A 25,043-nucleotide genomic window follows, 5' to 3' on the forward strand; every position below is an offset into this window, starting at 1 on the left:
AAGTAAAGAAAAACGAGGGGCCATCATTACTTTAAGAAATGAAGGTCAGTCAGTCCGAAAAATTGGGAAAACTTTGAAAGTATCCCCAAGTGCAGTCACAAAAACCATCAAGCGCTACAAAGAAACTGTCTCACATGCGGACCGCCCCAGTAAAGGAAGACCAAGAGTCACCTCTGCTGCGGAGGATAAGTTCATCCGAGTCACCAGCCTCAGAAATCGCAGGTTAACAGCAGCTCAGATTAGAGACCAGGTCAATGCCACACAGAGTTCTAGCAGCAGACACATCTCTAGAACAACTGTTAAGAGGAGACTGTGTGAATCAGGCCTTCATGGTAGAATATCTGCTAGGAAACCACTGCTAAGGACAGGCAACAAGCAGAAGAGACTTGTTTGGGCTAAAGAACACAAGGAATGGACATTAGACCAGTGGAAATCTGTGCTTTGGTCTGATGAGTCCAAATTTGAGATCTTTGGTTCCAACCACCGTGTCTTTGTGCGACGCAGAAAAGGTGAATGGATGGACTCTACATGCCTGGTTCCCACCGTGAAGCATGGAGGAGGAGGTGTGATGGTGCTTTGCTGGTGACACTGTTGGGGATTTATTCAAAATTGAAGGCATACTGAACCAGCATGGCTACCACAGCATCTTGCAGCGGCATGCTATTCCATCCGATTTGCGTTTAGTTGGACCATCATTTATTTTTCAACAGGACAATGACCCCAAACACAACTCCAGGCTGTGTAAGGGCTATTTGACCATGAAGGAGAGCGATGGGTTGCTACGCCAGATGACCTGGCCTCCACAGTTACTGGACCTGAACCCAATGGGGATAGTTTGGGGTGAGCTGGACCGCAGAGTGAAGGCAAAAGGGCAGAGGCGTAACTAGAACTGACTGGGCCCCATAGCAAATTTTTGTACGGGGCCCCCCACACACACTTCTTCACAAAGACTTTTTATTTACTGTATTTACTGTCATTTTTAGCACGACTTTGTTTTTTGACATTTCCAGTTGCTGACGGAGTTTATAGTCAACTCAACCCCTTTAAAACCTGCGCTGCAATTGTAATAGACCTGTCTGATTTACCTTTACATATCCACAAGTATTTTAGCCTCTGTACCTTTCATACTACAGCCATGGACACATTCTCCACATACATGGACGCAGTCATACACGCACTCTCCACATACATGGACGCAGTCATACACGCACTCTCCACCTACATGGACGCAGTTATACACGCACTCTCCACATACATGGACGCAGTCATACACGCACTCTCCACATACATGGACGCAGTCATACACGCACTCTCCACATACATGGACGCAGTCATACACGCACTCTCCACATACATGGACGCAGTCATACACGCACTCTCCACATACATGGACGCAGTCATACACGCACTCTCCACATACATGGACGCAGTCATACACGCACTCTCCACATACGTGGACGCAGTCATACACGCACTCTCCACATACATGGACGCAGTCATACACGCACTCTCCACGTACATGGACGCAGTCATACACGCACTCTCCACATACATGGACGCAGTCATACACGCAATCTCCACTTACATGGACGCAGTCATACACGCACTCTCCACATACATGGACGCAGTCATACACGCACTCTCCACGTACATGGACGCAGTCATACACGCACTCTCCACGTACATGGACGCAGTCATACACGCACTCTCCACGTACATGGACGCAGTCATACACGCACTCTCCACATACATGGACGCAGTCATACACGCACTCTCCACATACATGGACGCAGTCATACACGCACTCTCCACATACATGGACGCAGTCATACACGCACTCTCCACATACATGGATGCAGTCATACACGCACTTTCCACATACATGGACGCAGTCATACACGCACTCTCCACATACATGGACGCAGTCATACACGCACTCTCCACATACATGGACGCAGTCATACACGCACTCTCCACATACATGGACGCAGTCATACACGCACTCTCCACATACATGGACGCAGTCATACACGCACTCTCCACATACATGGACGCAGTCATACACACACTCTCCACATACATGGACGCAGTCATACACACACTCTCCACATACATGGACGCACTCATACACGCACTCTCCACATACATGGACGCACTCATACACATACTATTCACATACAGGGACGCACTTATACACACAATCACCACATACATGGACGCACTCATACACGCACTCTCCACATACATGGATGCATTCATGCACACAGTCACCACATACATGGACGCAGTCATACACGCACTCTCCACATACATGGACGCAGTCATTCACGCACTCTCCACATACATGGACGCAGTCATTCACGCACTCTCCACATACATGGACGCACTCATACACATACTCTTCACATACAGGGGCGCACTTATACACAGTCACCACATACATGGACGCACACATATACAATACACATATATAGACACCCAGCTTTCCTGCTGTGCCTCTCCCCCATACTCTAATGCCTCTGCACTTGTGCCATGCAGGATAGCAGGGAAGCTGGATGACATCTCATGATATAATTCACCCAGCTTTCCTACTGTACTGCAGGTCACATGTGCACAGTCTGGGAAAGCTAAATATAACCTCAGTTCCCCTGCCACTCACATCACTGGTGCAGTTGTGACAATCCAACTGGTGTTCAGCATGCTGGGCAGGGAAGGTTCAACTTCAGGCAGCAGGAATCGCGGGCAGAAAAGGGGGCAGGGCTATTATAGCTCCGCCCACATCGGGCCGTCCTGTTGCTGGTCACTGTCCATCATAAGAAAGGAGGGGAGAGGCGGAGCAATGTCACTGATGTCAGGTCAGTGACAGAGCGACTCAGATAGAGATAGCGCTAATCTGACTGGCGCCAGTGCAGCAGCACTCCCTCTCCCTCCCTAGTCCCTCCACAACAGGTAACACCCCCCCCCTCCACGGCCTGGCTCGGCCCCGCCCCCTCCATGGTCCGGCCCCGCCCCCTCCACGACCCGGCCCCGCCCCCTTCACCGCCTGAGTCCGCCTCCTCCTCCCTCTAGTTACCTACCTCTTCTGCTCGTGCGGCAGTGAGCCCCAGGCCCACCTGCTTCAGCCTCCAGTCTTGACCTGACTACTCCTCCTTGCCTTCCCCCCAGCCAGGCCCGAGCCGCGGACCGCCCACGCCCCGCCCACTACACTGGGCGGGCGGTCGGGCCTGGCTGCCTGTGTGTTTTTACTGTGCACTGTGACTGTTAATAAAAAAAATTAATAAAAAAAAAAAATTTATGCGGTTCGGACGGGCCCCCAGTGGCGTAGGGCCCCATAGCCACTGCTATGGTTGCTATGGCGATCCCTACGCCACTGCAAAAGGGCCAACAAGTGCTAAGCATCTCTGGGAACTCCTTCAAGACTGTTGGAAGACCATTTCAGGTGACTACCTCTTGAAGCTCATCAAGAGAATGCCAAGAGTGTGCAAAGCAGTAATCAAAGCAAAAGGTGGCTACTTTGAAGAACCTAGAATATGACATATTTTCAGTTGTTTCACACTTTTTTGTTATGTATATAATCCCACATGTGTTAATTCATAGTTTTGATACTTCAGTGTGAATCTACAATTTTCATAGTCATGAAAATAAAGAAAACTCTTTGAATGAGAAGGTGTGTCCAAACTTTTGGTCTGTACTGTATATTGCCAACTCACCACCAGTATTATAGCAGTGTAATTTGTTATACCCTCAGTTGCGCCCCTACATGTTGAACCTTTTCATTAGGAGAACCTGGTCATGTGACCTCAAGTCTGACCCTTTTCTCTAATGTGTACACAGGAACCCGGGCTCTCCCTTGTGACCGATTTCTTGTGAACTACAGGATGACATCATCCCTCCTGGCAGCTCCAAGCCCTGCCCCTTCCCGTCCTCCATGTTCCTCTGTATATCCCTATTGAATATATATAGTCTCTTCTATGTGCAGATATATAGTAGGTGAGTGCAGGGGCATAGCTAAAGGCTCATGGGCCCTGATGCAAGATTTCAGCTTGGGCCCCCCTTCCCTCAGTGCTCTGTGACCAGGGAGGGAAACATTGAAAAATTGAAACGGCAATGCCAAATTCTTGACTTAACCTCTTCCCTGCAGCCAGAGGTGTAACTTGACCAGCATGCACTTTCCATAATACCAGTGTCTTCTTATGTGGCACAGGGGTCTTTGGGCCCCCTCAGGCTCCTGGGCCCAGTAGCGACTGCTACCTCTGCACCCCCTATAGCTACTCCCCTGGGTGAGTGTATACAGTAATCAGCAGCAGTTATATAAACCTCCTAACTCACACTGCCGGTACTATCTGTGTGTGCTGACTATCCACTGTAGGTCTATGAGATGTAGTTACTGGTCTCCCTGCCTCCTGCATGTAAGAGCTGACAGGGGAGAGAGATGAGAGGGCAGAGAGAACAGACAGGCTGAAGCTGTATCACACAGGAGAACATGGAGACCCTGCAGTGTGAGAGGAGAAGTTCTGTGTCACTGATCTGTCATGGCTGCCCTTATACTGGACTTAGAACAGGGCAGTGGGGTGAGACTCCGTCCCTTCTGCCTCTGCAAAGCCAGGCATGATGGGAAATGTAGGATTCATTAGGAAAACCATATCTGAGGGAAGAAGGAATCAAGATGGCTGACAACCCACAAATTACACATCAATAAAACAGGTATACACAAGGTATACACAAGAGCCTCTATCTTATTCTTTAATAATGGCCTATCCTGCACTATCTAGGCAAAGAAAAAAATTCCAGGAGTGTTTATTTAAATTGTATCGTACAGTATATTGGTTCTTCCAAATTCCATGAAGCACGGTTTCAGGACTCAAAAACTTTATCTTTGTTCACACTAATCTTTCTGGCTCAGGGGAATGTTATAGGTGAAGACTTTCTATGAGCCCGTAGACCGCTTGCTCCACATTCATCTCAAGTTGGGCAGTTAAACTCATGAGTAGAAATTTATCATTTGCCGCTAAAATGTGCAAAAATATATTGACTTTTCGGGTTTCTGAGCCATCCATGGCCTAGGAGGAGATGACTTATGACTTGACAGATTTATTATAATTTACATCAGAAATTGGTGTGAATTATGGCACAAATCTACACCAGCAACGACATGCAAAGATGCAGTAGATGTGTTAAGAGGCCCCTGTCACATTTTTTCTTCAGTGAACTTCTTTACAGTGGACGAAACCAGAGTATGAAACAATGGTCTTAAAAAATCTGCCCATGGCTTTCCGAAAAGATAGCGTTTTCCCTTTTGTCTGGATCTCTTATAGGAGCCTTTGACAAGAATCATGTTGTTAAATGTTAATGGGAAAATTAAGGGGAAATCTTCAGTAAAGTAATTACGGTAAAATACGTTTATTACATTTTCCACAGTTCCTAAGATGTTAATGATAAAGTGAAATGTTACAAGCTCAATTAGAATCTTCTAAATTAGAAAATTTCATATTGTTTCTTAGGACGACTTTATTTTAACATAACTATGAAGAAAGATCGGGTGAAAGTGGAAAAGTACAAGGGTTCTTTTATGAAAAATAATCATTTTTAGGGGGAAAAAGGAAAAGAAAAACCTACATACTTATTCTAAATTTTGAAAACTTAGGGGTCAAGAAAACATTGAAAGGATATATCAATAAAATTATCTGCAAAAATGTATTGATTGGTGAAATATTTTATTTATACTTTTAGGAGAAAATGGCTTTTTCAACCATGTTAAGTTAGAGAGAGACTAAAGGTGACCATACATTTTTGATAACAGTTGGCCAAATGCTTGCTTGGCCAACGGCTCCCCCACATGCATGTGTTTGTAAGGACATTGAATCTCACAGAAAGGATCTTTTTGACCCTTGAGTGGTATGTGTGGTTCTCCACTCTAGGATGTCAAAAAGAATGCAGTCATACAAAAATGGAACTTGAAATTAAATATTTACTGACCTTAAGTCGGGCAACAAACTTGACATTTACAACAGTCTTATAAGTGGCAACATGCTTATTAGTTACAGTATTTTAAAAAGCAATGAGCTTACAGGTACAGAGTCAATGAGAGCACAATATTTATCAGTTGGATTAACAGAGGTAATGTCTCTTCAAGAAGAAACAGCTTATGCTCTCACTTGGCTTGCTTTGCACCCAACGAACCTGGGTATCAGCACTCTCGCAATGTGGAGTCTCCAACAGAAGCTCCGAAATTGCTGTATCCCTTCTCTCAATACTGTGCACAGTTCTGCGAACAGTTAGTTGCCTTAGGAAGTCATGCTGGGCAGGCTAGCTTGTCTTGATTAGAGGCTAGTTTGCTATACAAGTCTCAGCTGCTCTCAGAATCTGGAGGCTAGGCAGCTTCTTGGTGACCCAAGCACTGGTGTCTACCCTTTTGCTGTGCTCAGTTGTGGCTTTACCCTATTTGGGCCCTGAGGTGACACAGCTTAAAGGTATATTCCGAGATTAAACTATTATATTTCATCTACAACAAGTGCACAGGTCAAGCTTGGAGTCTTGACCAAAAATCCCAAATTGAATGAGTTATATAACCTGATCCATTGAGGGGATCAAAGGGATTAAAACTTAACATTTATTGGTGATCAATTAGAAAAAATGGCACAAAAAAGGAAACATGTAAAAGATAAATAGACAGGCCCAAATGGGCCAAACACAATTGCACGAATAAACACCAGTATCAAGAAATGGAACGTTCTCATCCGGATGGTTGATAAGTGGACCGGTCTCTGTAGATGGAACCTGGGTAACAAGATCGCAGGTAAGAAGTCCGGTTCAAAGCGGGTGCTGGTTACAGGAGCTTGTGCAGTAAGGATGGTACCGAAAGTGCTGGACGGTAGGCAGGGTCGGGAAAAATGAGTCCCTAGTGTATCCCTGGTGATAGGGGAGGGGCTAGTCGACCCTACCTACCTATACGGAGTACTTGCTCCGCAAGGAGCGACCCCGTCCGGATACCTAACCCTGGTATGGGCCGGTGTCCCTAATAAGCCCTAACAATGTCCCGACGTGTCACGTTTCAGTTTAGACTAACTCATCAGGGGACGTAAAAAAATGGGCTAGCAGGCACTTTGTGCCTGAGAAGCGAAAAATGCTGGTGGCTAGACCTGTGGCAGGGACTAGCCGCAAATGTGGGAGCTATAGCAGTAAAACAGAAAAAATAATAATAACTGTTTGAGACTGCCGAAAGGTCCAGTGGGGCCTATTCGGACTCCGGGTACAGTGGCCAGGCCAGTGGGACCGGACCACAAAAAAATCCTACAAGCAGGACCGCAGGTGCTGGCTGACCAGTGGGCTGTCCAGGCACATAAGCAGGGACGCCAAAACGGCGTGATGCGGTCACTGTGGGGCCCAAATCAAAGGGTATGAGAAAAGGGGCTGTCAGCCTTTTTCTCATACCCTTTGATTTGGGCCCCACAGTGACCGCATCACGCCGTTTTGGCGTCAGGTTATATAACATATATTATATTTCATCCTTCTCCCCTTGGTAGCTGCTGCAAATTTATAATTGACATTTTTTAAAAATTTTGTACAGGGCTTAAGATCCCCTGTCTGGTCACATGGTACACTCTCTTGACTTCCTCCTTGCTCACAGAACACATGCCGTTCATTGTGCACGTGTTCTGGGCTCCTGATTCCCACCCACAATGAAGGTGTCAGTCAGCAGTGAGACAGGTTCATGCCCTGCCTCCCTTCATCTCTGCTCCTAGTGCAGTTCAGCAGTGTTTCACCCCTCCAGCAAGGCAGAGGAGCCTGCAGTAAGCGCCTGTGGCTGTCTGACTGCACAGATATGGCTGGCTTACCTCAGGAAGGTTGAGAGCTTTTATCTCTGACAGTGCCTGCTTGTGGTGCAGGCACACAGAAAAAGCATCCAATTAGAGCCTCACAGTTTGCAAAAGACTGAAGCAGAGAGACTGTATGATGGGGGCTGGGGGGAATGTAATGTACAGTACATGGGACTGTATGATGGGGGCTGGGGGAAGATGTGATGTACAGTACATGGGACTGTATGATGGGGGCTGGGGGAATGTAAAATGTACAGTACATGGGACTGTATGATGGGGGCTGGGGGAAGATGTGATGTACATGGGACTGTTTGATGGGGCTGGGGGCAGATGTGATGTACATGGGACTGTATGATAGAGGCTGGGAGGGCAGATGTGATGTATATGGGGCTGTATGATGTGGGCTGGGGGGCAGGTGTAATATATATGGGACTGTATGATGGGGGCTGGGGGGCAGGGGTGATGTACATGGGACAGTATGATGTGGCTGGGGGGCAGATGTGATGTACATGGGACTGTATGATGGAGGCTGGGGGCAGTTGTGATGTACATGGGACTGTATTATGGGGGCTGGGGGGCAGGTGTGATGTACATGGGACTGTATGATGGGGCTTGGGGAGGGAGATGTAGTGTACTTGGGACTGTATGATAGAGGATGGGGGAGTAGGGAGATGTGATTTACATAAGACTGTAAGATGGGGATGGAGGGGGAGATGTGATTTACATGGGACTGTATGTTGGAGGAGGCTGGGGATTGATGTTATTTACATGGGACTGTATGTTGGAGGAGGCTGGAGGGAGGGAGTTTATTTACATGGGACTGTGTGTTGGAGGAGGCTGGAGGAAGGGAGCTATTTTATTTACATGGGACTGTGCATTGGAGAAGGCTGTAGGGAAGGAGTGATTTTATTTAAGCGGGAATGTGGTGGAGGAGGCTGAAGGGAGAGATTTTGTGTTTTTACATGCGACTGTGCGTTGGAGGAGGCTGGAGGGAAGGACTGATTTTATCTACATGGGACTGCGGCGGAGGAGGCTGAGGGGAGAGAGTGATTTTATTTAGGCCTCTTTCACACTACAGTATGTCCATTTCAGTGTTTTGCGGTCCGTTTTTCACGGATCCGTTGTTCCGTTTTTTTGCTTCCATTGTGGTTCCGTTTCCGTTCCGTTTTTCCGTATGCCATGTACAGTATACAGTAATTACATAGAAAAAATTGGGCTGGGCATAACATTTTCAATAGATGGTTCAGAAAAAACGGAACGGAAACGGAAGACATACGGATGCATTTCCGTATGTGTTCCGTTTTTTTTGCGGACCCATTGACTTGAATGGAGCCACGGACCGTGATTTGCGGCCAAATATAGGACATGTTCTATCTTTCAACGGAACGGAAAAACGGAAATACGGAAACGGAATGCATACGGAACACATTCCGTTTTTTTTGCGGAACCATTGAAATAAATGGTTCCGTATACGGACCGTATACGGAACGCAAAAAACGGACCGCAAAACGGAAAAAAAAAACGGCAGTGTGAAAGAGGCCTTACTTGGGGCTGTGCATTGGAGGAGGCTGAAGGGAGAGATTTTTTTTACACTGGACTGTGTGTTGGAGGAGGCTGGAGGGAAGGAGTGATTTTATTTATATGGGACTGCGGTGGAGGAGACTGGAGGGAGGCAGTGATTTTATTTACATGGGACTGTGCATTGGAGGAGGCTGAAGGGAGAGAGTGATTTTTATTTTTACGTGGGACTGTGCGTTGGAGGAGGCTGGATCGAAGGAGTGATTTTATTTACATGGGACTGCAGTGAAGGAAGCTGGAGGGAGTAAGTGATTTTATTTACATGGGACTGTACATTGGAGGAGATTGAAGGGAAGGAGTGATTTTATTTACACGGTAATGTGGTGAAGGAGGCTGAAGGGAGTGATTATTTTTTTACATGGGACTGTGCATTGGAGGAGGCTGGAGGGAAGGACTGATTTGATTTACATGGGACTGCAGTGGAGGAGGCTGAGGGGAGAGAGTGATTTTATTTACATGGGGCTGTGCATTGGAGGAGGCTGAAGGGAGAGATTTTCTTTTTACACAGGACTGTGTGTTGAAGGAGGCTGGAGGGAAGGAGTGATTTTATTTACATGGGACTGTAGTGGAGGAGGCTGGAGGGAGGCAGTGATTTTATTTACATGGGACTGTGCATTGGAGGAGGCTGAAAGGAGAGAGTGATTTTTATTTTTACGTGTGACTGTGCGTTGGAGAAGGCTGGAAGAAAGGAGTGATTTTATTTACATGGGACTGCAATGGAGGCTGGAGGGAGTAAGTGATTTTATTTACATGGGGCTGTGCATTGGAGGAGGAGGTGATTGATATAAATCACTGAAAAAGGTGCACCACAATAATATGCAACTGACAACACTGGCTAATCGCTCAGGATGATGTTGTGCATGTGGTCCGCTGCCGACATCCTCCATTGTATGCATTTATTGCTGGGGATTTCCGCTAGCAATGGATCACATGCAGAGGAATTGCTCCCCCGGTTATAAACACGCTAGTGTTTGGGATTTTTGAACATTTCCTGACATATAGGCCACTTTATTTGATTGAGGTGAATTTTTTTTGCTAGAGAGTAGAAATAAGGAAGTTTATAGTCTTGTACATAAAAATTATGATGTTTTTTGTGTAGTGCGCAGAGACATTTTTTGCTGAGTTGATGTAGTAGGTGGGGAGGAACAAGAGAATGAGGCGTAGGGGGCGTGGAGCAGCATTGCTGGGAGGGGGTGGATGCTGAGAGAGCTGCTTCATCACAATTGACACTCCCACCAGTAATGAGCAGCAGGGGCAATATTCGAATTCGCAATATTTCGTGAATATTTGGGCGAATATTCGTCATATATTCGCAAATTCGAGAATTCGTGATCTCGTCATTATTTTCTTGAAAAATTGGCAATCGGAAAATTTGCAATAAGATTCGCAATACGAATATTCGCGATCAACACTACTCCTATAGGCAACTTTCCTATTGGTTGCTAGGGATGTTGCTAAGTGCCGATATTCGCGATAAATTCACAATAAATTCATGATAAATTCACGATTAGAATATTCGTGAATGCGAATATATAGCACTATATTCTAAATATTCGTGAACTCTCAAAGTGGCGATTTTCGCGATTAAAATTCGCAATTCGAATATTCGCGCTCAACACTAACTCCCACAGCTAGGATGAGATGGATGCGGAGGCTGCATGGGAGAAATGAGAAAAGTTCTGCTTGATCAAAACATGTTTACAGGTACTCAGTTAGCTTTAGTCTGTCATATAAGGCACTGCAGTGATATTGTTTTATTTTTATAGACCCGGATAACCCCTAGTGCCACTCACCTCTACTGCTAGCTAACAAAACACAGGAATCTGCAGCATCTTCCACATTACACTACTGCTGTGTGACTTTCTCTCAATCTCTCCTATGGCATCTCTACACAGGGTGTACCTGCACTTCTATATACATCACATCTGGGGAACATGCTAACTTACATGGGGATGCCAGCAGCATCATTGTCACTACAACCCTCACTAGCTTGTACTCCCCTAAGGCCTCATGCACACGACCGTTGTTTCATTCCGTGTCCGTTGTTCAGTTTTTCGTGATTTTCTGCGGACCTATTGACTTTCAATGGGTCCGTTGAAAACTCGGCTAATGCGCCGTTTGTCATCCACGTCCGTGATCCGTGGTTCCAGTCCGTCAAAAAAATATAACCTTTCCTATTTTTTTTCACGGAAAACGGTTCGCGGACCCATTCAAGTCAATGGGACCGTGAAAAAACCCGGAGGCACACAAGATTGTCATCCGCGTACGTGCGTCTGCGTCCGTTTTTGTCCTATCATTTGCATGGCAAACTTGACTTAGACTTTTTTTTACTTTCCTTCACGGAAACAAAAACGGACACGGATCACGGAACAACGGAACCACATTTTGCGGACCGATAAAGACAACTGTCGTGTGCATGAGGCCTTATACTGTATTTTCAGCAGCTGCTTTAGGTAAAATAAGAAGTTTTATCTCTCTATGCTCGAAAAGCATAATTACCTACTGGTAGTCATGGAGGTGGAGCTCCTCAGATGAATAGTCACTTTGCCCATATCCTACACATAATCACTCTTGTTTGATTGACATCTCTGAGGCATATGGAGCATACACAGGGCACAAATGAAGCAGAAACCAGTACACCTCACTTTACTGTGCATGCGCCAGATGCGGTCAGGATTGAGATGATGTATCTCAGGCTCACGTGACTATTCATCCAAGTAGTGCCACCTCTGTGACTATTAGCAGGTTATGCACTAACTTTATGTGTGGGGATAAAACGTACTCATATTTACTGATAATATAGATAGGGACACAATTAGAAAGTACTTCGCTACACTTAAAGGTTTTTTTTCCGAGACTTTAATCGTCTGGATAGGTTATTAGTATCTGATCAGTTGGGGTCCAGCACCCGGGAGCCCTGCCGATCAGCTGTTTGAGAAGTGAGCGCCGATGGCTTTTCTCAGTTTTCCCTAGGCCAGTGACGACACATTCATCGGTCACGTAGCCTACATACCAAGCACAGCTGCTATACTATGATCTAAGCTATCAGAAGGCGGCAATGCTCAAAGGAGCTCCGGTGCCTTCTCAAACAGCTGATCGGCGGGAGATTCTGGCTGTCGGACCCCCACCTATCAGATACTGATGACCTATCCTGAGGATAGGTCATAAGTATAAAAATCTCAGAAAACCCTTATATTCTGGTTATATTGTCATCCCCTATCCTGTAGATAGTGGATAACTATTAGATCGGTGGGGGTCCTACTGCTGGGACTCCCACTGATCATGACCCAGTGGAACGACCAAAATGAACAGAGTGGCCAGTCAGCCATGCGCATGGCCTCCATATTCATTTCTATGGGAGTTCTGGAGATAGCCAAGTACATTAGTGGGCTATCTCTGGACCTCCCATAGGAATGAATGGAGTGGCCACGCGCATCCTCTCCTGACCACTTGGTACATTTCGAGGGGCTCTACAGGGTAAGATGCCCATTCTTGTGATTGGTGGGGGTCTCAGTGTTAGGAGATAGGAGTTAACAACATAACTGGAATACGACTTTACCTATAGTATAAGGCAGGGTTGGGGGTTTAGGGATGTAAAAGGTAGTGGCAGGGTCCCTTTTGTAATTAATAAAAAACACTTATCTACTTATTTTTAAAAATAAAATAAATACGTAAAAAAAAAAGAGATATACTGTATATCAGTTTTGACTAACTTCGACTTTACAGAGAGCAGAGAACATAAAATGTAACGTCTTGGTATCTCACCAATATGTTATTTTGTGTCCTGCATCATCTTCATTTTTAATCTCCTTTGGTTTCACGACCTAGTTTTTTCAGCTTTTTCTCTTTTATATATTTCAGTGCTAGAAAATACGTAATGTTCTTTTTCATCTTGGTCATAAATGTGAAATACTGCAGCATATATCATATGTCCTTTCTTGTTTGCAGGTTTTTATGGAACGCCCGAATCACCAGAGGGCTTCATGACGATTTGTGTAAAATGCTCCGTGTCCTGGCGCCTCTGGTGCTTCTCCTGTTGTTGCTGATGAAGACCACTGGTAGCCCCAACTCTATTCGAATTGGTAAGTTTACTGGTTGCCCCAGGGTATTTCAGTATTCCATGATGGTGTAATATCTCCTTTTCTAATATGCACAATAGATTTTCTTAAAAAAGTGGGATTTGTGTACACAACATTCAAATGCAGTTTCATTTTTCACTAATGTACAGTCCCATATGGATGTGTATTATATATTTTATTTATATTGCCATCATAGGAACATATTCTGCAATGCTTTACAGAGGTTGTCATTAGGGCTGATCTACAAAGCCGAATTTCCTTGTACGTGTCGTGGTAACAAATCAATTTTCCCTGAAATCATACTAAAGAAAAATCATACTCACCTCATCCATTTGCACGCAAAGAGTCTGCCGTGGGCATTTTGATTGAAGATCCCGCGCCAAATCTCTTGTGCTGTGATGTATGACGTCACCACACTGGACGGCGTAATGACATCATCATGTCACCACGTGAGATTTCATGCAGTGTTTTTAATCAAGATGGCTACGGCCTCCTCTACGCGATCGAGTGGATAAAGTGAGTATTTTTTTTCCCACCGGATTAACCCCTGAAAGCCCTCAATGTTCATCTCAGATGCCGAGATCAGCGATGAACGCAGCATATGAGGGGTTCAATGATGGGGGGGCGGCGAAATTACCATTCCTCGTCATTGCGCCCACTAATTACAAAAAAATGCGCTTTATCGCGAAGTAATTCGTCACAAAGCGCATTTCTTTGTGAAATTTGGTGAAGCAGCTGAATCGAAGTTTTGATAACTTCGCTCGTCACTAGTTGTCATCATTCACATCAGTCCCTTTCCCCAATGCAGCTCACAATCTTATTTCCCCATCTCTCTCACACACAAATCAATTTCATAGAATGCCAACTAACCTATCAGTCTGTATTTTTTTAAGGAAACCAGAGAATACTTGCTCAAACATGGGAAGAACATACAAACTCCATGCAAATGTTGTCCTTGGTCAGTTTAAAACCAGGACTCCAGTGCTGCAAGGCAACATTCTCATGATCGTGTGACACTCATACTATGAACATGGGGTATTCTATCCTCTTTCCTAGAATTTTCCACTCCTCTCACTGGCTTTTCTCTCTCCTTGTCTCTGGAGTGGGTATCTTTCTCTTCAGAAGTGTCAATGAGTGGTAGTGTTTCAGTATCAGAGCCTTGATGCCTGTGAAGACAGTAATTACAGCATTACCTTGCACCTTGTAATAGAGGGGTATTACTGCATGCAGTTGTGAAAAAGAAGCAAAGTATATGATAGGCGAAAACCACTGTCTTTTAGCTTAGTTATCCCATCTACAGAAAGCCCTGGAAGAATCAAAACAACTGCGCTGCACAGAGCTCAAAATAATGTCAATTCAAAAGAATTACATCTGAGCTATGGGGCATCAAGTGGTGATAATTTAGACATATTAAAGTTTTTTACTGTATTTTCTATAAACATTAAAGCCCCCTTTATTCTGCTAAACAAGAGACAAGGAATGTTTTGTAGAGCCCCTATTCACAAGATGTCTGTGCCTTACAAAGGACAGGATTATTTATTGTTTTTATTTATTGCAGCAGAAGATTGGTTGATGTTCCTCTGCAGATTGTAGATTTCTAAGATGTTCTGCTGTGCTTCTTTTTTTTCTCCTCTGACAGTTATAATGCATTGCATATTTCATTTCTTGATTTTAGATTTATCTTCCAACCGAAAAAAAATGTTACTTACCTGGGGTTCTCAGATGAAGTACTCTTAGTATTCTCATGTCTTGGGTTATTCAGAGCATGCCAATAAAGGGGGCTAGTACAGAGGAGCACATGTATGGCGACATGTAAACAGATACTTGATTAAGCAGACACAGATCACTCAAAGAAGCCCTTATTCTCCTAAAATCTAATATATCCTTGAAATGACTGTACAATTCTGGAAAAAAATGGAAGGAAAGAAATAAATTATACAAATAAATGTATCATAGGAAAGAAGAAATAACTGAATTTTAAAGGGGTTTTCTGGCTTTTTTATACTGATAAAAGTGGAAAGTGAAGATGCAGCACACTGTCTTGTTCGGGTGCAAATCAGGCCGGTGTGGACCAGCACCACGGTCCAATTCAGTAAAAATGAAAAGAAGCCAGCAGCACACCAGGAATTTCAAAATGAAAACGTGTGGTTTATTCACCCAATGTCAGTAGCAGCGACGTTTCAACCGCTTGTTGCGGTCTTTCTCAAGCTGTGTGCACATGTGTTACATTCACATAATATATAGGTGTATCAATCAATGATATAATCAAATCAATTAGACATAGAAATGAGCAAAATTCATAATATCAACAAATGAGACATATAAACCAATCTCCTTAACAGTGTCAAAAAAGTGCATAAATACAATACATTCACATAGTGCTATGATCAATCACACAGTGTATCGTGGGCATACATAATGCACTATAATTACTTATTACTCGGTGCAGGTGTATCCTGTTCCATAGTGTAACTTTAAAAACACACAATCAGCTGATAAGCTGCACACAAGGAGCATCGCGGTCTCGGCGGTGTCCCCATTCAGTCTCTGCGCATGCGCGGGAACACTAAATCTCGCGATCCCTCAGGAGCAGAAAGACTGAGTAAAGCCCATATCCAAGATGGCTCAGTCTGATCACTCCCAAGTGTGCGCATGTCCATGCAAAGAAGGCGGCCTCCCACCAATGATCATGTGATCGTTGTCACATGATAGGGCAAAAGCAAATAAACCAAAAAAGTTTAATAGTAAACTACGGGTCAGGATCGCATGGATACTCGAGCACCCAGAGGATATGCGAATCACGCACACATGGGGACCCAGGCTCCAGCGTCCTGTCAACCCTAAGGTCTGATTACAGATCCACTCTATGCGTGCACATTACAGGAAAGGATGGTGTCCCACAGCTGAGACCAACCGTGTCCACAGTCAGGTCACCGCTGTGATCAGGAGACGGCAGCGTCGCCGCGGATCATGGCTGCGAACCGTCCCCGTCCCCCTTGAGTCACCTCACCAATCCACTCGGGGCACTGAATGGTTAGTGTCAGACCTAATATAACCCTAACTAATAAGGGCATCAGCAACTTCTTGTTAAAATATTAAAGATATACATTATGTGGGTGGGCCACCAACTGCCATGTATCAAGCGCCACACCTGGAGCAGAACTCAGACCGGGTCATCCTATTAGTATAGAATACAATAAAAAACTGTGGGTAGCTGGCAAGACCCAGGATACTCTTCTCCTTATGCAGGATGTCAGTCATGATTGTGATTGATAAACAAATCTGTAAAAACAAAAAAGAAAATATTAAAATCAGTTCAACTTGAATATTTTGTACACATGTTCACTAAGCCTAGAGTAGGGACTATGAACAACACGGTACCCGGGGAGAGACACCACTACTCCACTCTAAAGTCTACATTCAGGCCATTGGGCCTCAAGGTTTTCAAAGAAAAAATCCAGAATAACTCTCGCTTTTTGAGGAGGGCTTATCTATCTCCCCCACGCCTACCCAATTGTATTTGGAACCTCAGATCCTTTTGCGAGTGCCCTGCCTCTTTGAAGTGCTTGGACACTGGCAAATCCATTTTTTCTTTTCTAATGGAGTATCGATGTTGATTCAACCGTGTCTTGACGTCCCACGTGGTCTCACCAACATACCACCTCCCACAAGGGCATGACAGCTGGTAGACCACGTAGGACAAATCACACGTCAAATACTGGGTGATTTTGATCATTTTGTTGGTGGCCGGATTAAGGAATGAATCCCCCTTCAACATAAGCTTACAGTTTACACAATGGTAACAAGGGTAGCAGCCAGTCCACGTGGAGCCACATAGTGCCCTCACGTTGGTCCTGCCGCTACCCACATCAGACTTTACCAGCCTGTCACCCAAATTGCGTCCTCTTCGATAAGAGAATAAAGGGGGTGTATGGAACTCCTCAACCTGGGGAAAACTACTCCCTATCATCTTCCAATGCTTCCTGATGACTGCCGCAATTTGCGGACTGTCAACAGAAAATTGGGAGACGAAGGGAATACGGGGGGCTTTTGCAGAACCCCCTTTGGGGCTTGCTGTAGAGTTGCTGTCAACTCGCGAGATACTTCCCCTGATCAATTTCTTAGGATATCCTCGGGCAGCGAATTTTTGACCCATTTCATTGAATCGTGTTTCCCTAATCAATTTATCCCTCACGATCCTCTGGACTCTGAGAAATTGACTAAAGGGCAATGACCAAATCATGGAACGGGGATGGTGGCTATCAAAACGCAACAACGTATTCTTGTCAGTACTTTTCACAAATAGATCAGTCACCAATCCCCGTCCCATGATCTGGACCTCCGTGTCCAGAAATTGTAGTTTGTCAGTCGAATGGACCACAGTAAATTTTACCGTAGGGTCGATCTCATTGAGAAATGCGTGGAACGCGAGGAGGCCCAACGTGTCGCCCGTCCACACTAAGAAGATATCGTCGATATAGCGCTACCACCCCAGATCTTTTATATATATATATATATATATATATATATATTCCTTTAGTTCATAAAGTATCCAGAACATTCTTGTAGAATTTTTTGCTTCTGCTCAGTCCAGACCCTATTCACCAGTATTTCGAGTATCTAAAGCACATTAGAGGTTATTGCGGATAGCAGAACAAAAAACAGAAATAGAGCAGACACAATTAAATGTCTGATTGTTGCCATGGTCGCTGCTTCTTCTCTGCACCCGGATAAATCTCTATGCTTGATAGCTAACATTATTATTATTGCTGCAATTAGATTTAAGTTAAAAATTAAATGCTAATTGCTGTATTAATTACACTGATATGTAACGTGATACTGCTGTTGCTGTGTACCCTACACTTCTGTTCCAGAACTTTTTTTTTCCAGATTGATATAGGCATAATATATTCCTCAGCTCATTACAGATCAAGGAAGCAGCAGGTATATAGACTAAAGCTGATGCCATGCCTGTAGAAGACTGTAGTTCAGAAGTCAGAAAAATCTTCCAACATATATGCTGATGTGCCAAACCTGCACTACAAACACACAATCAGCTATCTGGGAGTAGTTCCTGCGCTGAAAATACTGGGACTACATAGCTGTGTAGTGGATGGAGCTAGTTACTGCAGTGCTGCTTCCATTGAAGTGAATGCTGCCGAAACCAGCTCCGTCCACCACACAGCTTTGTAGTCCCAGTGCCTACATACAGCTGATAAGCAGGGGTGCCAGGAGTTAGACCCCCACCGTTCAGACATTGCTCTTCAGTGAGCCCCTGAGGAGATGGTGCAGAGGATAGGAGTGGTAGTTGTTCTGATGAGATGTTGTGTCACAGTATATTCCCCGAGTTTGTCGCTCCCTGGGGTTCGCTGCAGTGAAAGAGTAGTTTGAAGAATCAGGTCAGAAGTAAAGTTATATCAGTCTCTCTTTATTGAGCACAAAATATAACTTACAGCAAATACAGCAGTATGAAGTAAAAAGTGCAGTTTCTGGCACGAGATCAGGAAGTATGGTGACTGGTTGGATGTAATAGGTTTCCACTAGCAAGCACTTGTGGAGTTAGGTGTCCACTGTAACACAGGCTTAATATTTTTAGTAGAGATGGTTTCAGTAGGTGGTGGTGTCTGAGCTGTAGTCCCTCACCTTGCAGCAGTGTCTGTAAAGCTGTATTTCCCTAACACCTCCACACTGGCTCTGATGGGAGTTTGATCCCGCCTCCCAGGGACAGGAAACAAAAGCGGAAGCTGAAATAAAAAGACACCTCCTCCTACCTACTCCAGTTGTTGATTCCTGTCTCTCAGGACGTGTGGAAGCCTTGCCAGTGTGCTGGCTGGAAGATTAGTGCCCTCAGCCTAGGATCCTTCCCCTTCTTTGGAGGGCTGAGCAGGGGACAGAAGCTCCGGGTGGAGCGCGGGCTCTCCTTCTCTGTCCCTCGGTGTAAGTCCTGGGCTGGGCATCCTGGGCTGTTCCTGCCTCTGGGCAGAGGGGATCGATGCCTAGCCGTAGTCTTTGCAAAAGGAATCCTCTGTCGGCAGAAAGATTACTGAGGCACACTGCATTGCCCTTTCTCCGCCAGTACTGGTCGCGCTTCCGGCAGCGGCTGATATCATCATGCATGCCGGCCAGGGGGGCATGGCAAGGAGGAAGTGCGGCGTGCTCTCAAGGTTCAGAGTGGGGGCGGAGCCTGTAGAAGCGCGGGACGCAGAGTTAAAAAATGGCCTATGTGATCCCAGGAAGATGCGGTTTGCTCTAGAGAATAGCCTGAATATCCTCCACTGATGCTGACGCCCCACACAGATCTGCTGATCCCAAAAAAGGCCCTCAGCATGGTAAGAGACCTCCTCCATGTATGCTATGGGTTTGATGTATGGTATTTTCCGATTTAAAGTCCCATATTCATCACACGGGTGCTGGTGTTGGTACTACCTTTGGGTCTAGTTTTCTAACCTAATGTATATACTCTCTAGATAAAAGAGGCTGGCCCTGCAAACTCCACGGGTGGTGAAACTACAACAAAGAAATCTGTTATGTGCAGAAAGAGCCTTCCCCCTGCTAGTAAAAAGCCACTATGTCCACTCTGCACCGAAAAAGTGGTAGCGAAAGAGTCGCCGTAATTTATGGAAAACCTTAGAACCCTTATTAGGGATGAGGTTAATTCGACAATAGACCAACATATGGCATCCACCTCTCCCCATCCTTCTACTTCAAAATCGGTGGATCCGTCCTCGGACATAATTGGTTTTGATGAAGGAGAACTTTTTTCTGGGGACTCTGATTCCTCTGATGACGGTCGTCCGTTATGTTCCCCTGAGGATACAGATTTTCTGTTAAAAACTATATGGGCAACTATGAAGTTAGAAGATGTTAAAGAACCCTTATTAATCCAGGACCAAATGTTTCAGGGATTGCGGGAACAGAAAAGAAAAGACGGGTGTTCCCTATTCATGATAATATAAGGGACATTATATCTAGGGAGTGGAAAGACCCTAAAAAAAGACCCGCTATTTCTAAAGCTTTCAAACGTAAATATCCGTTTGCAGATTCAGAATGTGAAACATGGGAAAAAACCTCTAGGATTAATGCCCTGGTAGCTAGAATTTCAAAAAAATCCTCCTCCTCTTTGAAGACATGGGGCTACTGAAGAACCCCATGGACAAAAAATGTGAAGGACTCCTTTAAAAAATCTTGGGAGGCAGGGTCGGCCATGTTTAGACCTGCTATTGCTGCCACCTGCACAGCTAGGTCCCTTTCTGTGTAGATGAACCAGGTGGAAAACCATTTAGCAGCCGGTACCCCCCAGGAAGAAATTATATCCTCTCTTCCGGCTTTAAAAGAGGCTTCTAATTTTTTGGCGAACGCCTCAGCAGATTTGGTGAGGCTCTCAGCCAGGTCTACAGCTCTATCAAATGCTACCCGTAGAGCCATATGGTTAAGGTACTGGTCGGGGGATGCAGGCTCAAAGAGTCTCCTCTGTGCTATTCCTTGTGAGGGGGATAGACTCTTTGGGTCCGCATTGGATAGTATTCTAGATAAAGCCTCAGACAAGAAAAATGAGTTTCCATCTGAATCCTGTTTTTTTCAGCAGAGACATTTTTTTTGTTCCCAAGCTAGGTTTAATCAGACTGAAAACAAAAGAGTCTTCTGGTAGATGGCAATCCTCTAGAGGCCGGGGGAGGGGATTTTTATTCAATCCTGATTCCTCTTCTAAGAAGTCCCAATGACGCCAGAAGTCTGGTAGAGGGCAGGCTTTCAAAGTTTGGCCAAGCCTGGGATGCTATATGAGTCTTCCCCTGGGTCTTAAAACTAATCGGGTCAGGTCACAAGATAGAGTTCTGTTCATTGCCGCCAGTAAGATTCCTTACAAACAAGGTTTTCCGATCTATTCAAACAGGAGGCTCTAGAGTCAGAAGTCTCTTCCCTGTTAGAAAAAAGTGTCATTGTAAAGGTTTCGTTAGACCAACAGAGTCAAGGGGTTTACTCTCCCTTATTTCAGATTTTTTTTAAAACAAGTTGGAAGTTCAGAACAATCTTCAATCTAAAATACCTAAATCACTTTATCATTTACAAAAAATTCTAAATGGAATCAATAAGATCTGCGGTGAATCTCCTTTTTCAAGACTATTACATGGTAACAATTGATCTGGCGGATGCCTATTATCATGTTCCTATCCACAGCGAAAGTCAAAAATATCTGAGGTTCGCTGTCTACATAAAAGGAGAGCTCGGTCACTTCCAGTACCAGGCTTTGCCCTTCAACCTCTCTAGTGCGCCACGTCTTTTCACAAAGATTATGGCAAATGTAGTAGGTTACTTTCATCTAAAAGGAATAATTGTGGCCCCCTATCTGGACGACCTTCTGATTGCCGCAGATTCCTATTCACGTCTTCTCGACCATCTCAGGATTGTGAAAGAAACCCTTGGTTCTTTAGGGTGGGTCATCAACCAGGAGAATTCAAGTCTAATTCCAAGCCAGCAGAAGTTATTTTTGAGGGTACTTCTGGACACCCTCACCCTCACCATCTATCTTCCTTTTTGCCCTAAGAAAAACTAATCAACCTAGTAGCCCTGGTAAGAGTGATTTGTTCCAAAGGACAGCTTCGATAAGAGAGATTATGCGCTTGTTGGGGTTTTTAACGTCTGCAATATCCTCAGTGAATTGGGCTCAGGCCCATACCAGGATCCTGCAGTCTTTCCTTCTTTCATCTTGGGACAAGACACAGAGTTCCTTAGAAAAGAAAAGAAAATTTCCACACCAAGTAAAAAAACATCTACAAACAGGGGTGCAGTGGCGGCCAAAGGACCAAGTTACAGTGACCACCAATGCATGCTGCAAGGGTTGGGGAGCCCATGCTCTGCAAGAAATGGTGCAGGGGACATGGAGTCTCCAGATGTCTTTAGCATCCTCAAATTTGAGAAAGTTGACAGCAGTTTACCGAGCCTCCCTAAGCTTGAAACCAATTATCCAACACCACCATGTCAAGGTACTTTCGGACAATGCGACGATAGTGGCATATCTAAATTGTCAAGGGGGGACCAGGAGCAAGTCCTTGATGGCTGTCTCGAAAATGATATTCAAATGGGGAGAGGAGAATCTAAAGTCCATTTTGGCAGTTCATTTAAAAGGAGAAGAAAATATTTTAGCAGATTTTCTCAGCAGACAAACTCTCAGAGAGGGGGAATGGACTTTGAAATCTTCAGACAAATCTCAGAGAGGTGGAGTCCTGCGGTCTTGGATCTGTTCGCGTTGAGACAGAACAAGAAGGTAAAAAATGTCTATTCCATCTGCCCCCAGGAGGATCTAAATCAAATAGATGCTGTCTCTTTAACATGGCCCAAATTCCTTCTCTACTCATTTCCACCATTCTCTCTGATTTCAAGGACTCTGATGAAGATAAGGGAAGAAGAGGAGCAGGTTATAATGATTGCTCCTTATTGGCCAAAAAGGTCTTGGTTCCCCCTGCTTCAAAATCTCTCAGCAGGGGAACCCTGGATTCTGCCTCAGATTCCTGACCTCCTCCATCAGGGTCCTGCCCTCCATCCCAACATTCAGCATCTACATTTAGCAGCCTGGAATTTGAATGGGGTTTGTTAAAAAAGAAGGGGTTTTCTGCGGCTGTCATATCTACCCTGCTACATAGTAGAAAGCAGATCACTTCAAAGATTTATCTGCGGACATGGAATGCTTTTTTGTTATTTGCGGGTAGCCATTGGGATCCTCAAAGTAGTTTAGATGTAGGCTTAATTTTAGAGTTCCTGCAATCAGGATTTGATAAGGGGCTTAGAACCAATACCTTAAAAGTTCAGGTTTCTGCTCTTAGTGCCTTTCTGGATGTCAAAATGTCAGAAATTCCCCTGGTCTGTAGATTCCTTAAAGGTACAAGCAGGTTACGTCCTTTTTTTTGTGAAAGTTCCCCCTTGTGATCTAAACATTGTCTCTGGTCTCACGTCTATGCCCTTTGAGCCTCTTTCAGAATTATCCCTAAAATTGTTGACTCTGAAGACCACCTTTCTTATTGCTATAACTACGGCTAGGAGGGTGAGGGAGATCCAGGCCTTTTCCTGTAAACAAACATATCTCACAGTTATGGATGATAAGGTGATTCTTAGACACTCCCCAGCATTTCTGCCTAAGGTTTTCTCTAAGTTTCACCGTCAGCAGGAAATAGCGTTGCCATCCTTTTGTGCATCTCCAGCTTCAGATCAGGAAAAAATGTTTCACCATCTAGATGTGAGGAGATGTCTTCTAGAGTACCTTAAGGGCCACAGAATCTTTTAGAAAGTCTGACCATCTCCTTGTCCAGTTTCAAGGAAAAAATAAGGGTCTAGGAGTCTCTAAAGCTTCAATAGCCCGGTGGATAAAACTGACCATCATGCTTTGTTATAAAGAAAAAAAGGTTTCTCCTCCCTTGGGGTTGAAGGCCCATTCCACGAGAGCTTTGTCCACCTCTTGGGCTGAAAGAGGGGCTGCCTCTGAGGATCAGATATGTAAGGCAGCCACATGGTCTAACCCCATGACCTTTTTTAGGCATTATAAACTTGATGTTATGGCTAGCCAGGATCTGGCATTTGGACGTAAAGTCCTTTCGGCTGTGGTCCCTCCCTAGAAAAATTCCACTCTGAAAATCTCCTATCAGTGCCGGTGTGGAGGCGTTAGGGAAAGATAACAATTACTCTTAGCGGTAATTTGATTTCCCGTAGCCTCCACAACGGCACTGATGGGAGCTTGATCCTGCCTCCCAGGGACAGGAAACAACAGCGGAACCCCAAATTAAAAGACACCTCCTCCTACCCACTCCAGTTAATAACAGAGAACCAAAGATATTTCATAAACATAACAACATCATATGAATACAATCTTTGACTTAGAACAAACAAATATATATATATATATATATATATATATATATATATATACCTGTGTGCGTGTGTGTATATATATATATATATATATATATATATTTGTTTGTTCTAAGTCACAGATTGTATTCATATGATGTTATGTTTATGAAATATCTTCAGTTCTCTGTTATTAACTGGAGTGGGTAGGAGGAGGTGTCTTTACATTTGGGCTTCCGCTGTTGTTTCCTGTCCCTGGGAGGCAGGATCAAGCTCCCATCAGTGCCGTTGTGGAGACTTTGGGAAATCAGATTACCGGTAAGAGTAATTGTCTTCTTTCGCTGATCACTTTGCTGTCACTCAAGTGGTTTCTTGAGGCAGGGTTGAGTTGTTCTCACAGAAGAAGAATATCTGGTTCCTGAGTTAGATACAGTTCCTGGGAGTGAGAGCTCTGACGTGTGCTTTGGCGCTCTCCATGTATCTGAACGGGAATTCACCTCTCCCTTCTCACTCTGCCTAGCTAGACAGACCTGCTACTAATATGGGAGGGGACTTCAGATAAAGTCCTTCTTGACTGATAGGCCAAGGTTAGATTGGCTATGTGAGAACCTGATCCTGTTCATCAAGAAGGAGAGGGAGGGGCACAGAGTCGCTTTGGCCCGCCCTCGGTGCACTGAACTGCTCATTCGCATATGGACTAAAAGTACTTTTTCTCCCAGAGGATAGCTCATCA

At 44.7% G+C, this 25,043-nt stretch overlaps 1 protein-coding gene across 1 annotated transcript in view; it reads left to right on the forward strand.

The window, feature by feature from the left end:
* The window catches only part of GRIK4 (glutamate ionotropic receptor kainate type subunit 4), a 300,728-nt gene that overhangs the window by 160,922 nt on the left and 114,763 nt on the right, over positions 1-25,043 (forward strand). Inside the window, exon 2 of the mRNA XM_044289508.1 lies at positions 13,344-13,477. Within this exon, the coding sequence (XP_044145443.1) occupies positions 13,396-13,477 (82 nt within the window). The 5' untranslated portion in view covers positions 13,344-13,395. The remainder of the gene's footprint in view (positions 1-13,343; positions 13,478-25,043) is intronic.

This window comes from Bufo gargarizans, chromosome 4 (genome assembly GCF_014858855.1).
Source record: "Bufo gargarizans isolate SCDJY-AF-19 chromosome 4, ASM1485885v1, whole genome shotgun sequence".
In the NCBI taxonomy this organism is placed as follows: domain Eukaryota; kingdom Metazoa; phylum Chordata; class Amphibia; order Anura; family Bufonidae; genus Bufo; species Bufo gargarizans.